We start from the raw sequence: 17,687 nt of genomic DNA on the forward strand, positions 1-17,687 counted from the left end.
CTGCACATATGACTATTCGCAGCATCCCTTTCATCCGGAGCAAATCTGCAGATTACGTCTTGTGATAAGCGTGAATACATAGAGCAGTCGTAATTTCTAATTCACAAAAAGATTTTTTTTTTTTAATAAGATTTGACTGCATAGATGATCATTCGCAGCATCGCTTTCATCTGGACCAAATCTGCAGATTACGTATTGTAATATGCGTGAATACGAAGGCAGTTGTCCTTCCTCATTCACAAACGGCTATCTTTTAAAAGTACAATCATTCGTATGTGCGTCAATAAATAGAGCAGTCGTCATTTGTCATTCACAAATAGATATCTTTAAAAAAAACAGATTATATCTACACAGATCATTATTCGAAGCATTCCTTTGATCCGGGCCAAATCTGCAGATTACGTCTCGTCATATGCGTGAATACATAGAGCAGTCGTCATGTCTAATTCACAAACAGATATATTTTAAACAAGATTATAACTGCACAGATAGTTATTCGCAGCATTCCTTTGAACCGGACTAAATCTGCAGATTCCGTCTTGTGATATGCGTGAATACATAAAGCAGTCGTCAATTCTCATTCACAAACAGATATCTATAAAAAAGCAGATTATATCTGCACAGATTATTATTCGAAGCATTCCTTTGATCCGGACTAAATCTGCAGATTTCGTCTTGTGATATGCGTGAATACGAAAGCAGTTGTCATTTCTCATTCACAAACAGATATCTATAAAAAAACAGATTATATCTGCACATATGATTATTCGCAGTATCCCTTTCATACGGACCAAATCTGCAGATTACGTCTTGTGATATGCGTGAATACATAGAGCAGTCGTCATTTCTAATTCACAAACAGATATTTTTTTAAACAAGATTATAACTGCACAGATAATTATTCGCAGCATTCCTTTGAACCGGACTAAATCTGCAGATTCCGTCTTGTGATATGCGTGAAGACGAAAGCAGTTGTCATTTCTCATTCACAAACAGATATCTATAAAAAAGCAGATTATATCTGCACATATGATTATTCGCAGCATCCCTTTCATCCGGACCAAATCTACATATTACGCCTTATGATACGCGTGAATAGAAAGAGCAGTTGTTATTTCTCATTCACAAACAGCTATCTTTTAAAAGTACAATCATTCGTATGTGCGTCAATAAATAGAGCAGTCGTCATTTGTCATTCACAAACAGATATCTTTAAAAAACAGATTATATCTACACAGATCATTATTCGAAGCATTCCTTTGATCCGGGCCAAATCTGCAAATTACGTCTCGTCATATGCGTGAATACATAGAGCAGTCGTCATTTCTAATTCACAAACAGATATTTTTTTAAACAAGATTATAACTGCACAGATAATTATTCGCAGCATTCCTTTGATCCGGACTAAATCTGCAGATTACGTCTTGTGATATGCGTGAATACGAAGGCAGTTGTCATTTCTCATGCACAAACAGATATCTATAAAAAAGCAGATTGTAACTGCACAGTCGATTATTTGCACCATCGCTTTCATCTGGACCAAATCTGCAGATTACGTCTTGTGATATGCGTGACTACATAGAGCAGTCGTCATTTCTAATTCACAAACAGATATTTTTTTAAACAAGATTATAACTGCACAGATAGTTATTCGCAGCATTCCTTTGAACCGGAGCAAATCTGCAGATTACGTCTTGTGATAAGCGTGAATACATAGAGCAGTCGTAATTTCTAATTCACAAAAAGATTTTTTTTTTTTAATAAGATTTGACTGCATAGATGATCATTCGCAGCATCGCTTTCATCTGGACCAAATCTGCAGATTACGTATTGTAATATGCGTGAATACGAAGGCAGTTGTCCTTCCTCATTCACAAACGGCTATCTTTTAAAAGTACAATCATTCGTATGTGCGTCAATAAATAGAGCAGTCGTCATTTGTCATTCACAAATAGATATCTTTAAAAAAAACAGATTATATCTACACAGATCATTATTCGAAGCATTCCTTTGATCCGGGCCAAATCTGCAGATTACGTCTCGTCATATGCGTGAATACATAGAGCAGTCGTCATGTCTAATTCACAAACAGATATATTTTAAACAAGATTATAACTGCACAGATAGTTATTCGCAGCATTCCTTTGAACCGGACTAAATCTGCAGATTCCGTCTTGTGATATGCGTGAATACATAAAGCAGTCGTCAATTCTCATTCACAAACAGATATCTATAAAAAAGCAGATTATATCTGCACAGATTATTATTCGAAGCATTCCTTTGATCCGGACTAAATCTGCAGATTTCGTCTTGTGATATGCGTGAATACGAAAGCAGTTGTCATTTCTCATTCACAAACAGATATCTATAAAAAAACAGATTATATCTGCACATATGATTATTCGCAGTATCCCTTTCATACGGACCAAATCTGCAGATTACGTCTTGTGATATGCGTGAATACATAGAGCAGTCGTCATTTCTAATTCACAAACAGATATTTTTTTAAACAAGATTATAACTGCACAGATAATTATTCGCAGCATTCCTTTGAACCGGACTAAATCTGCAGATTCCGTCTTGTGATATGCGTGAAGACGAAAGCAGTTGTCATTTCTCATTCACAAACAGATATCTATAAAAAAGCAGATTATATCTGCACATATGATTATTCGCAGCATCCCTTTCATCCGGACCAAATCTACATATTACGCCTTATGATACGCGTGAATAGAAAGAGCAGTTGTTATTTCTCATTCACAAACAGCTATCTTTTAAAAGTACAATCATTCGTATGTGCGTCAATAAATAGAGCAGTCGTCATTTGTCATTCACAAACAGATATCTTTAAAAAACAGATTATATCTACACAGATCATTATTCGAAGCATTCCTTTGATCCGGGCCAAATCTGCAAATTACGTCTCGTCATATGCGTGAATACATAGAGCAGTCGTCATTTCTAATTCACAAACAGATATTTTTTTAAACAAGATTATAACTGCACAGATAATTATTCGCAGCATTCCTTTGATCCGGACTAAATCTGCAGATTACGTCTTGTGATATGCGTGAATACGAAGGCAGTTGTCATTTCTCATGCACAAACAGATATCTATAAAAAAGCAGATTGTAACTGCACAGTCGATTATTTGCACCATCGCTTTCATCTGGACCAAATCTGCAGATTACGTCTTGTGATATGCGTGACTACATAGAGCAGTCGTCATTTCTAATTCACAAACAGATATTTTTTTAAACAAGATTATAACTGCACAGATAGTTATTCGCAGCATTCCTTTGAACCGGACTAAATCTGCAGATTCCGTCTTGTGATATGCGTGAATACATAAAGCAGTCGTTAATTCTCATTCACAAACAGATATCTATAAAAAAGAAGATTATATCTGCACAGATTATTATTCGAAGCATTCCTTTGATCCGGACTAAATCTGCAGATTACGTCTCGTAATATGCGTGAATACGAAGAGCAGTCGTCATTTCTCATTCACGAACAAATACCTTTAATTATAAGGTCATATTCGCACGTACAATTATTCGATGCATCATTTTCATCCAGACCGATTCTGCAGATTACGCCTTGTGATATGTGTGAATACATAAAGCAGTCGTCATTTCTCATTCACAAACAGATATCTATAAAAAAACAGATTATAACTCCACTGTCGATTATTTGCAACATCGCTTTCATCTGGACTAAATCTGTAGATTACGTCTTGTGATATGCGTGAATACATAGAGAAGTCGTCATTTGTCATTCACAAACAGATTTCTTTAAAAAAAACAGATTATATCTGCACAGATTATTATTCGAAGCATTCCTTTGATCCGGACTAAATCTGCAGATTACGTCTTGTGATATGCGTGAATACGAAGGCAGTTGTCATTTCCATGCACAAACAGATATCTATAAAAAAGCAGATTATAACTGCACAGCCGATTATTTGCACCATCGCTTTCATCTGGACCAAATCTGCAGATTACGTCTTGTGATATGCGTGAATACATAGAGCAGTCGTCATTTCTAATTCACAAACAGATATTTTTTTAAACAAGATTATAACTGCACAGATAGTTATTCGCAGCATTCCTTTGAACCGGACTAAATCTGCAGATTCCGTCTTGTGATATGCGTGAATACATAAAGCAGTCGTCAATTCTCATTCACAAACAGATATCTATAAAAAAGCAGATTATATCTGCACAGATTATTATTCGAAGCATTCCTTTGATCCGGACTAAATCTGCAGATTACGTCTCGTAATATGCGTGAATACGAAGAGCAGTCGTCATTTCTCATTCACGAACAAATACCTTTAATTATAAGGTCATATTCGCACGTACAATTATTCGATGCATCATTTTCATCCAGACCGATTCTGCAGATTACGCCTTGTGATATGCGTGAATACATAAAGCAGTCGTCAATTCTCATTCACAAACAGATATCTATAAAAAAGCATATTATATCTGCACAGATTATTATTCGAAGCATTCCTTTGATCCGGACTAAATCTGCAGATTTCGTCTTGTGATATGCGTGAATACGAAAGCAGTTGTCATTTCTCATTCACAAACAGATATCTTTAAAAAACAGATTATAACTGCACTGTCGATTATTTGCAACATCGTTTTCATCTGGACCAAATATACATATTACGCCTTATGATACGCGTGAATACAAAGAGCAGTTGTTATTTCTCATTGACAAACAGCTATCTTTTAAAAGTACAATCATTGGTATGTGCGTCAATAAATAGAGCAGTCGTCATTTATCATTCACAAATAGATATCTTTAAAAAACAGATTATATCTACACAGATCATTATTCGAAGCATTCCTTTGATCCGGGCCAAATCTGCAAATTCCGTCTCGTAATATGCGTGAATACGAAGAGCAGTCGTCATTTCTCATTCACGAACAAATACCTTTAATTATAAGGTCATATTCGCACGTACAATTATTCGATGCATCATTTTCATCCAGACCGATTCTGCAGATTACGACTTGTGATATGCGTGAATACGAAGAGCAGTCGTCATTTCTCATTCACGAACAAATACCTTTAATTATAAGGTCATATTCGCACGTACAATTATTCGATGCATCATTTTCATCCAGACCGATTCTGCAGATTACGACTTGTGATATGCGTGAATACATAAAGCAGTCGTCATTTCTCATTCACAAACAGATATCTATAAAAAAACAGATTATAACTCCACTGTCGATTATTTGCAACATCGCTTTCATCTGGACTAAATCTGTAGATTACGTCTTGTGATATGCGTGAATACATAGAGAAGTCGTCATTTGTCATTCACAAACAGATTTCTTTAAAAAAAAAACAGATTATATCTGCACAGATTATTATTCGAAGCATTCCTTTGATCCGGACTAAATCTGCAGATTACGTCTTGTGATATGCGTGAATACGAAGGCAGTTGTCATTTCCATGCACAAACAGATATCTATAAAAAAGCAGATTATAACTGCACAGTCGATTATTTGCACCATCGCTTTCATCTGGACCAAATCTGCAGATTACGTCTTGTGATATGCGTGAATACATAGAGCAGTCGTCATGTCTAATTCACAAACAGATATATTTTAAACAAGATTATAACTGCACAGATAGTTATTCGCAGCATCATTTTCATCCAGACCGATTCTGCAGATTACGCCTTGTGATATGCGTGAATACATAAAGCTGTCATCAATTCTCATTCACAAACAGATATCTATAAAAAAGCAGATTATATCTGCACAGATTATTATTCGAAGCATTCCTTTGATCCGGACTAAATCTGCAGATTTCGTCTTGTGATATGCGTGAATACGAAAGCAGTTGTCATTTCTCATTCACAAACAAATACCTTTAAAAAAACAGATTATATCTGCACATATGATTATTCGCAGTATCCCTTTCATACGGACCAAATCTGCAGATTACGTCTTGTGATATGCGTGAATACATAGAGCAGTCGTCATTTCTAATTCACAAACAGATATTTTTTTAAACAAGATTATAACTGCACAGATAATTATTCGCAGCATTCCTTTGAACCGGACTAAATCTGCAGATTCCGTCTTGTGATATGCGTGAATACATAAAGCAGTCGTCAATTCTCATTCACAAACAGATATCTATAAAAAGCAGATTATATCTGCACAGATTATTATTCGAAGCATTCCTTTGATCCGGACTAAATCTGCAGATTACGTCTCGTAATATGCGTGAATACGAAGAGCAGTCGTCATTTCTCATTCACGAACAAATACCTTTAATTATAAGGTCATATTCGCACGTACAATTATTCGATGCATCATTTTCATCCAGACCGATTCTGCAGATTACGACTTGTGATATGCGTGAATACATAAAGCAGTCGTCATTTCTCATTCACAAACAGATATCTATAAAAAAACAGATTATAACTCCACTGTCGATTATTTGCAACATCGCTTTCATCTGGACTAAATCTGTAGATTACGTCTTGTGATATGCGTGAATACATAGAGAAGTCGTCATTTGTCATTCACAAACAGATTTCTTTAAAAAAAAAACAGATTATATCTGCACAGATTATTATTCGAAGCATTCCTTTGATCCGGACTAAATCTGCAGATTACGTCTTGTGATATGCGTGAATACGAAGGCAGTTGTCATTTCCATGCACAAACAGATATCTATAAAAAAGCAGATTATAACTGCACAGTCGATTATTTGCACCATCGCTTTCATCTGGACCAAATCTGCAGATTACGTCTTGTGATATGCGTGAATACATAGAGCAGTCGTCATGTCTAATTCACAAACAGATATATTTTAAACAAGATTATAACTGCACAGATAGTTATTCGCAGCATTCCTTTGAACCGGACTAAATCTGCAGATTCCGTCTTGTGATATGCGTGAATACATAAAGCAGTCGTCAATTCTCATTCACAAACAGATATCTATAAAAAAGCAGATTATATCTGCACAGATTATTATTCGAAGCATTCCTTTGATCCGGACTAAATCTGCAGATTTCGTCTTGTGATATGCGTGAATACGAAAGCAGTTGTCATTTCTCATTCACAAACAGATATCTATAAAAAAACAGATTATATCTGCACATATGATTATTCGCAGTATCCCTTTCATACGGACCAAATCTGCAGATTACGTCTTGTGATATGCGTGAATACATAGAGCAGTCGTCATTTCTAATTCACAAACAGATATTTTTTTAAACAAGATTATAACTGCACAGATAATTATTCGCAGCATTCCTTTGAACCGGACTAAATCTGCAGATTCCGTCTTGTGATATGCGTGAATACATAAAGCAGTCGTCAATTCTCATTCACAAACAGATATCTATAAAAAAGCAGATTATATCTGCACAGATTATTATTCGAAGCATTCCTTTGATCCGGACTAAATCTGCAGATTACGTCTCGTAATATGCGTGAATACGAAGAGCAGTCGTCATTTCTCATTCACGAACAAATACCTTTAATTATAAGGTCATATTCGCACGTACAATTATTCGATGCATCATTTTCATCCAGACCGATTCTGCAGATTACGACTTGTGATATGCGTGAATACATAAAGCAGTCGTCATTTCTCATTCACAAACAGATATCTATAAAAAAACAGATTATAACTCCACTGTCGATTATTTGCAACATCGCTTTCATCTGGACTAAATCTGTAGATTACGTCTTGTGATATGCGTGAATACATAGAGAAGTCGTCATTTGTCATTCACAAACAGATTTCTTTAAAAAAAAACAGATTATATCTGCACAGATTATTATTCGAAGCATTCCTTTGATCCGGACTAAATCTGCAGATTACGTCTTGTGATATGCGTGAATACGAAGGCAGTTGTCATTTCCATGCACAAACAGATATCTATAAAAAAGCAGATTATAACTGCACAGTCGATTATTTGCACCATCGCTTTCATCTGGACCAAATCTGCAGATTACGTCTTGTGATATGCGTGAATACATAGAGCAGTCGTCATGTCTAATTCACAAACAGATATATTTTAAACAAGATTATAACTGCACAGATAGTTATTCGCAGCATTCCTTTGAACCGGACTAAATCTGCAGATTCCGTCTTGTGATATGCGTGAATACATAAAGCAGTCGTCAATTCTCATTCACAAACAGATATCTATAAAAAAGCAGATTATATCTGCACAGATTATTATTCGAAGCATTCCTTTGATCCGGACTAAATCTGCAGATTTCGTCTTGTGATATGCGTGAATACGAAAGCAGTTGTCATTTCTCATTCACAAACAGATATCTATAAAAAAGCAGATTATAACTGCACAGTCGATTATTTGCACCATGAGCTTTCATCTGGACCAAATCTGCAGATTACGTCTTGTAATACGCGTGAATACGAAGGCAGTTGTCACTTTTTATTCACTGACAGATATATTTTAAAGGCTTGATCATATTCGCACAGATAATTATTCGCAGTATTCCTTTCATCCGGTCTAAATCAGCAGATTTCGTCTCGTGATATGCGTAAATACATAGAGAAGTCGTCATTTGTCTTTCACAAACAGATATCTTTAAAAAACGGGTTATATCTCCACAGATTATTATTCGAAGCATTTGTTTGTTCCGGACTAAATCTGCAGATTACGTATTGTGATATGCCTCAATACATAGAGCAGTCGTCATTTGTCATTCACAAACAGATATCTTTAAAAAAACAGATTATATCTGCACAGATTATTATTCGAAGCATTCCTTTGATCCGGACTAAATCTGTAGATTACGTCTTTTGATATGCGTGAATACAGAGGGCAGTCGTCATTTCTCATTCACAAACAGATATCTTTAGAAAAACAGTACATCTGCACATATGATTATTCGCAGCATCCCTTTCATCTGGACCAAATCTGAAGCTTACATCTCGTAATATGCGTGAATACGAAGAGCACTTGATATTTTTTATTGACTGACAGATATCTTTTAAAGGCTTGATCATATTCGCACAGATAATTATTCGCAGTATTCCTTTAATCCGGTCTAAATCAGCAGATTTCGTCTCGTGATATGCGTGAAGACATAGAGAAGTTGTCAATTATCATTCACAAACAAATACCTTTAATAATAAGATCATATTCGAACGTATAATTATTCGATGCATCATTTTCATCCAGACCGTATCTGCAGATTACGTCTTGTGATATGCGTGAATACATAGAGCAGTCGTAATTTCTAATTCACAAACAGATCTTTTTTTTTTGAATAAGATTTGACTGCATAGATGATAATTTGCAGCATCGCTTTCATCTGGACCAAATCTGCAGATTACGTCTTGTAATATGCCTGAATACGAAGGCAGTTGTCACTTTTTATTCACTGACAGATATATTTTAAAGGCTTGATCATATTCGCACAGATAATTATTCGCAGTATTCCTTTGATCCGGACTAAATCTGCAGATTTCGTCTTGTGATATGCGTGAATACGAAAGCATTTGTCATTTCTCATTCACAAACAGATATCTTTAAAAAAACAGATTATATCTGCACAGATTATTATTCGAAGCATTCCTTTGATTCGGAGCAAATCTGCAGATTACGCCTTCTGATATGCGTGAATACATAAAGCAGTCGTCATTTCTAATTCAGAAACAGATATCTATAAAAAAGCAGATTATATCAGCACTTATGATTATTCGCAGCATCCCTTTCAACCGGAGCAAATCTGCAGATTACGCCTTTTGATATGCGTGAATACATAGAGCAGTCGTCATTTCTCATTCTCAGTTTTTTTTTTGTATAAGATTATAACTTCACAGTCGATTATTTGCAACATCGCTTTCATCTGGACCAAATCTGCAGATTACGTCTTGTGATATCCGTGAATACGAAGGCAGTTGTCATTTCTCATTCACAAATAGATATCTATAAAAAAAGCATATTATATCTGCACTTATGATTATTCGCAGCATCCCTTTCATCCGGAGCAAATCTGCAGAATACGCCTTTTGATATGCGTGAATACGAAGGCAGTTGTCATTTCTCATTCACAAACAGATATCTATAAAAAAGCAGATTATATCTGCACTTATGATTATTCGCAGCATCCCTTTCATCCGGAGCAAATCTGCAGATTACGCCTTCTGATATGCGTGAATACATAGAGCAGTCGTCATTTCTCATTCTCAGTTTTTTATTTTTTTTTTTTGTATAAGATTATAACTGCACAGTCGATTATTTGCAACATCGCTTTCATCTGGACCAAATCTGGAGATTACGTCTTGTGATATGCGTGAATACATAAAGCAGTGGTCATTTCTAATTCACAAACAAATACCTTTAATTATAAGATCATATTCGCACGTACAATTATTCGATTCATCATTTTCATCCAGACCGAATCTGCAGATTACGCCTTGTGAAATACGTCAATACATAGAGCAGTCGTCGTTTGTCATTCACAAACAGATATCTATAAAAAAGCAGATTATATCTGCACATATGATTATTCACAGCATTCCTTTGATCTAGGCCAAATCTGCAGATTACGTCTCGTGATATGCGTGAATACATAGAGCAGTCATCATTTTACATTCACAAACAGATCTTTTTTTTAATAAGATTTGACTGCACAGATGATCATTTGCAGCATCACTTTCATCTGGACCATATCTGCAGATTACGTCTTGTGATATCAAACAAATCTTTTTTCAATAAGATTATAACTACACCGATGATTATTTGCTGCATCCCTCTCATCTGGACAAAATCTCAAGATCACTACTAATGATAAAACATACATATGTATCTATGTGGCGCATATGATTTAAAAAATAATTCAGATTATAAATACAAATATACATATTTGCTACATTTCTCTAAAAAGATTATGTTTTACAGCATCCGACACATCTGGACCAATCTTACTGTGTTTTTGATATATGTATATACATACTTTATTTCTAATAAACTACCAAAAAAATCACATAAATATAAATATTTATCATTATTTTATACCTATGTGTAATTTATGTGAAATGTTTCATGACCCGGTCACTTTTTGTGAATCATTCTTAATCGAGAAAGTGTACTTAATTCTGATTTTTTTTTCAGTAGGATTATGTGTTTATGTTTTTACCACACATCTATCATAAAATAATTACCATCCCGGAATGATTCACTAGTTCCAGTAAATTTTTCATTATTGCTTATTTTAGTGTTTTTATATAGTGAAGATTTATTGGACCTATAAATTTAGTTGGAGGTAGCTACGTGCCAATGAATTGGCAGCGGTTTTTTAATTGTTTTAACAGCTTCCAATCTACCTGGACAAAATCTTGAAAATGTTTTTTAGTAGAAATGTATATTTTTATCAGATGTACCTGTCTATACCGTTAAATATTTTTTTTTATTTATAAAATACATCAAGTTTATTGAAATAAATGCAAAAAAAAATCTGGACGGACAGACGGACATTTTTTAAGTTCCTTTATTGCTAAAAACTCATTGAAATTTGATGCATTTGGCATTTTTTTCGGTAACCCTCATCCTCAAGACGGAGTCATCGAGCGCGGGCTCGGTGACTTCACAGTCAGCAATTTTCTATAAATGTCATCCTAAAGTGGAAGTAAAAACGGTTATTTGTATAATATGTGAGGAAGCTTTTCATACTAGTGATTTTGCTAAAATATATGGGGCAGTAAAAATCAGTTGAGTTCTAGGATTATGTCCGGAACATAACCAAGTAGACCTAACCTCGAAAGTGAATACAAATGTGTTGAGTAATGAAGCCAAAATAATCATTGCTCAGATTAAATTGAGAAAAAGTGATAAAATAAGTGTGTCAGAAGCTGAAAGTGAGGATGATGATGAGAATAGTGTATCAATGGACAGTAATTTGAAGCGTGAAAATGCACTATTAAAAGAACTAAATAAAGAACTGAAAGAAAAAAATAAGTTATTGAGAGAATTACTTGATAAGCAGAAAAGTCAAATAAATACCTCAAAAACAAAACATATGCTCAAGTAATTTCGAGTGCCATGACCAACAAGCCAAAACGAATCCCAAAAATTATAGTTAAAAACAAAGATACTAAAGAATATCCTATTGGCAAAATAAATGATGCTGTTGCACACTATCTCCTTAAAGATAAGAGCATACAAGCAAAAAAAACTAATTAAGAAAAAGAGTGAAATAATATTAGATTGTTTAACAGAAGAAAGTGCAAGCAAAGCATATAATGTTTTGAAGAAAAAGCTTGATGAAAGTTGTGATGTTACAAAAGAAACAATAGAGAATCCAAAGGTTAAAGTATTTGGAATAGATAATTTTGAAACTTTAGACAATACAAAAATTGAAGATGACATAAATGAAAGAAATTTTAGTAAATTCAACAAGAAGTGTACAGTATTGCATTCATATGATAACTCCAAAACTCATCTACAGTCAGTCATATTAGAAATCCCTGCTGAACTATATCAACATGTGAGAGAGAATAAAAACAGGATCTTCGTGGGTTAACAAAACTGTAAGGTGCATGACTACTACAACGTTAAGCCATGTTTTAATTCTGGTAGATATGGGCATAATGGCTTTAAGTGCACAAATAATCACACATGTTTAAAATGTGCAGGCAATCATAAGACTACATATTGTTCCGGTAATAAATTAAATTGTCGTAACTGTATCTTCAGCAATAATAAGTATAAAACTCAATATAATACTGAGCATATGGCAACAGATAGCCACGCATGCAGTATCCCACAAATAAAATAAGAAAGGTCATTGACCTTACTGACTACACGATACAACCTGTAATACCGAGATATGTCGGTATGGCAGAAAATACTTCAAACAAGGCTATAACCATGCGTGCATCTGGGATGTCTTCTACGTCACTCAACTTAGTTAACACACGTATAACAAATAGACTAAGAAAAAAGGATTAACTAATGGCTCAAGAGTTCAATTTTGAAGACATACACAACATATAACGTGATGCAGAAAACATCAGATCACTCAACAAGAGCATCTCGAAGAAAAAGAACTTAATTCTCTGTGTAAATATAAGAAGTTTAAATGCGAATTACGAAAAATTAGAATGATTTATTGAAAGCTTGGTAGTAAAACCAATTATTATAATATGTACGGAAACATGGATCTTATAACATCCTCAATACTATCAATTACAAGGCTATAAAAGCTATTACAATAACAGTAAAATAAATAAGGCTGATGGAGTCATGTTATACAGGGTGTTTCATTTTAATCCAACCACGACAAAAAACCATGGAAAAACTAATTTTAACGAAAAATGACCTTAACAAAAGTTGAAGGGCGTAAAGGGGGCCATTGAATGACACCAACACCTATGACCTTGAACTCGATTTTCAAGGTCATTTGAGGGTAATTGTGATTTCTTAAATAGGAACCTCTATTTTAGACCTTGGAATCGGATAGAGCGGAAAAAATTACGTCGCAAAGGATATTTTAAGTTTGCTTTGGTGACCTTGAGAAGGTCAATTCAAGGTCAAATAACAAAAAATCTGCTAAACAGCTGTTTGTCTGGTTTTATTTTACTGATGTCGAAAGATGACCTTGACAAAAGTTGAAGGGAGCAAAAGGGGCCATCTAAAGACACCAACACCTTGGACCTTGAACTCGATTTTCAAGGTCATTTGAAGGTCATTGTATTTTTTTAACGGGAACCCCTATTTTTGACCTCGGAATACGGAGCAGCGGAAAAAATTACGTCGGAAATGACATTTCAAGTTTGCCTTAGTGACCTTGAGAAGGTCAATTCAAGGTCAAATAAGAAGTATCAGCCTAAGATTGTTTTCCTTTCAATTTTTTCGTAGAATTATCATTTTGTTATTGTAATAAACATTAAGAGAATAATTGACTTAAAATGTGATTATGCTTTGCTGACTTCAAAGCCATTTTGTAAGGTCAAAAGTGCAAAAATGCAATATCAAATGTTATGTGGAGTCCATATTTATATCCTAACTTTAGTGTTGCCCTGGAACAACGACGTGGACGTAATAGGATTGTGTTCCCTTTGGGGTGCTTGATTAGAGTGAGTCTCCTTGCCTCTCACTATTCGGGGTGCTTAATTAGAGTGAGTCCCCTTGCCTCTCACTTTTGCTCAAAATTCAACGCAGGTGCTCATAGACACCACCATTTTGTTGGATACACAATTCAATTCGCTGCTGAAAATGTTCTACTGTTCTGAGTAATACAGCTCTTGGGATGTTTTCACAAGCGGTTTGAATTCTGTGGATCATATCTTCCCTTGTTGTAGTTTCATGTTCATAAACAACATCTTTCAAATACCCCCACAAATAGAAATCGGGTGATGTCATATCTGGAGATCTCGGTGGCCATCGAACACCCAAATCTCCACGTCTAGTGCGTCCAATCCACCTGTCACGGTAATTTTGATTAAGATATTGTCTAACTATTCGAGCATAGTGCGCAGGAGCTCCATCCAATTGAATCCACATTCTTGCTCTTGTGTATAAATCTACTTCTTCAAGAAGTACTGGAAGACGTTCTCTCAGGAACTGTAAAAAATTATGGCCATTTACATTTTCATTGAAAAAGTATGGGCCTACAAGGTATCCGTTAACAATTCCACACCAAACATCAAGACTCCAACGATTTTGGTTATCTATCTGCCTGTACCAATGCGGATTAACATTCGACCAATAATGACAGTTGTGTCGGTTAAGCTCTCCATTGCTTTTGAATTTTGTTTCATCAGAAAACATTACGTATTGAAAAAAGTGACGATCATAAGCATTCATTTGTCGTGCCCATTGGCAAAACTGTAGCCTTACCGTCATATCAGCAGGTGTGAGATCCTGAGTCAAAGTAATATGATATGGATGATAACGTTGACTTCTCAGTATTCTCCAAGCTGTAGCCATAGGTATACCACTTTGCCTTTGAATTTCACGGGTACTAACGTGGGGATTCAAATGAGCCATTGCTAAAACGACCATTACACGAAGATCATCTTCGTTGTAATTACGACGTTCTCTAACCCGTGCTAGTTGCCCTTGTAGAGCTCTACGGTAAATCTCACGAATGGTTGTATGACTTGGATGTCTTCTATCGGGATATCGAAATCGATACAAGGCTGTAGCTTGTCGATAATTACGTCTAGATTCACCAAGAATCAATAAAATATTAACCCTTTCAGCGGCTGGATAATCAGCCATTGTTAAAAATTTATAACAAGTTCAATAAAAAATTTTGTTTTTACCAAACTGAACAAATTAGATAGCTTTCGATGAGTAATAAATTTTAATAGAAAAAATAAAGGTCAATGAATGAAAAAGAGAAAATGTTAAACAAATGATATTTGATGAGTTTAGCTAATCAATAACTATTCAATAACTAGTAAACTATTAAATACTAAGTGTAAGTAACAATGAGTAGAGGATAAATTCATATGAAAAGAGATCTCTTATTAGAAAAATTGTCTATTTCAACAATGAGTCGCGGGAAAATTCAACATGAAAAATCATCTTTACAAAATAAAATATTTATTTCAACAATAAATTCAGGCAAAATTCGATGAGGAAAATTAGTAGCCAATTGTGTCCACGTCGTTCCTGAGTAACGCTAAAGATAGGATAAAAATTCGCTTACGAAAACATCCCAAGAACTGAATAGAATCCAAAAAAATGGTGGTGTCTTTGGGCACCTACATTCAAATCTGTACATAATAAAAGTGAGAGGCAAGGAGACTCACTCTAATCAAGCACCCCAAAGGGAACACAATCCTATTACGTCCACGTCGTTGTTCCAGGGCAACACTAAAGTTAGGATATAAATATGGACTCCACATAACATTTGATATTGCATTTTTGCACTTTTGACCTTACAAAATGGCTTTGAAGTCAGCAAAGCATAATCACATTTTAAGTCAATTATTCTCTTAATGTTTATTACAATAACAAAATGATAATTCTACGAAAAAATTGAAAGGAAAACAATCTTAGGCTGATACTTCTTATTTGACCTTGAATTGACCTTCTCAAGGTCACTAAGGCAAACTTGAAATGTCATTTCCGACGTAATTTTTTCCGCTGCTCCGTATTCCGAGGTCAAAAATAGGGGTTCCCGTTAAAAAAATACAATGACCTTCAAATGACCTTGAAAATCGAGTTCAAGGTCCAAGGTGTTGGTGTCATTAGATGGCCCCTTTTGCTCCCTTCAATTTTTGTCAAGGTCATCTTTCGACATCAGTAAAATAAAACCAGACAAACAGCTGTTTAGCAGATTTTTTGTTATTTGACCTTGAATTGACCTTCTCAAGGTCACCAAAGCAAACTTAAAATATCCTTTGCGACGTAATTTTTTCCGCTCTATCCGATTCCAAGGTCTAAAATAGAGGTTCCTATTTAAAAAAATCACAATTACCCTCAAATGACCTTGAAAATCGAGTTCAAGGTCATAGGTGTTTGTGTCATTCGATGGCCCCCTTTACCCCCTTCAACTTTTGTTAAGGTCATTTTTCGTTAAAATTAGTTTTTCCATGGTTTTTTGTCGTGGTCGGATTAAAATGAAACACCCTGTATATAAAAAAGAATATACAGGAAAAAACTAAAATAGAAGTAATTGATAGATTGAGTGTTGTAAGTTCTGATACCTTTCTAGAGGCAGTATACATTTCTATTGTTCGTAAATCTCTAATCAGAAGTGATAAATCCAGTGTGGTTTTTTCTAATATACGGATTTTGCTTTTAAGATCTAGTTCTTTCTGAGTTCTTTCGATGAACTCCCAATACAAACCTGGAGCTTTTAAAATAGATGTCATAGAAGTTATTTAACAATTGCATTGATGCTTATTAAATATAATATTACTTAAGTAAACGAAAAAGATTTGCCTCTATTTGTTTGACAGGTATTCGATTAGGAATACGATTCCTTACTTTAGCAACTTGTAGTGCTCGATTTGCGAGACATAGTTCATTCTCTCACATCAAGATGGAAGCAGAACTTAAAAAAATACTTGAAGGTTCATCTTGGATAATATTAAAATGTAAACTTGAAAATTTGTACACAAAATTTGTTTTTTAAAATGTATTTAAAAATATATAGTTATATGTACATAATATAAAAATACTAAGCATGTCATCATCAACTTTATATCTTTTTGAACGGTCTTCTTTGCCTTGTCTGTCTTTTGCATAATATTTCAAGCTGTTTACTACAAACTTAACAGTATGCCCTCTACCTTTGTGACCTACATTGCAGATAGTAGAAATAAATATATTAATTTAAATCTTAAAAATATTTAACATAAGAAATGTAAAGATGTAAAATAATACATACCAGTGTTTCTTCTTTGACGTCTTTTAAGGCTATGGCTAATGTTGTTTTCTCTGTCATTTGCTTAAAAGTAAAAAATCGATCATTTATTACAATATATTAATGATATTTTATTGTACAAAGTCAATCTAACACATTCACACAAGCAATGAACACCCAGAAATTATCAGTAATATATTGAATGAGTATTTTAAGGCAGTAAAGAGATTGTAATTTATCCAAAAAAATGTTGGTATAAAAGGTACGTTTAACCTCAAAACTAGCAACAAGTAAGATCTAATTATTGTTTGAAACTTTTTATTGGTAATTTTGGCT

General features: G+C 34.5%; 1 protein-coding gene across 4 annotated transcripts in view; it reads right to left on the reverse strand.

The window, feature by feature from the left end:
• Positions 1-17,687, reverse strand: part of LOC116418353 (exostosin-2-like) — a 225,327-nt gene that overhangs the window by 84,287 nt on the left and 123,353 nt on the right. Inside the window, exons 5-6 of one of the 4 annotated variants that reach the window (XR_004228364.2) lie at positions 17,376-17,435; positions 17,112-17,286 (exon numbers count right to left, since the gene is read on the reverse strand). The exons of 2 other annotated variants lie outside the window; for them this stretch is intronic. Coding sequence is in view for 1 of the 2 variants with exons in the window: in XM_031933437.2 (XP_031789297.1) it covers positions 17,251-17,286; positions 17,376-17,435 (96 nt within the window). In the remaining variant the exon portion in view is untranslated. Of the gene's footprint in view, positions 1-17,111; positions 17,287-17,375; positions 17,436-17,687 lie in introns of those variants that run through there. One more of the 4 variants, XM_031933437.2, reaches the window with a different exon arrangement.

This window comes from Nasonia vitripennis, unplaced genomic scaffold, assembly GCF_009193385.2.
Source record: "Nasonia vitripennis strain AsymCx unplaced genomic scaffold, Nvit_psr_1.1 unplaced0251, whole genome shotgun sequence".
Lineage (NCBI taxonomy): Eukaryota > Metazoa > Arthropoda > Insecta > Hymenoptera > Pteromalidae > Nasonia > Nasonia vitripennis.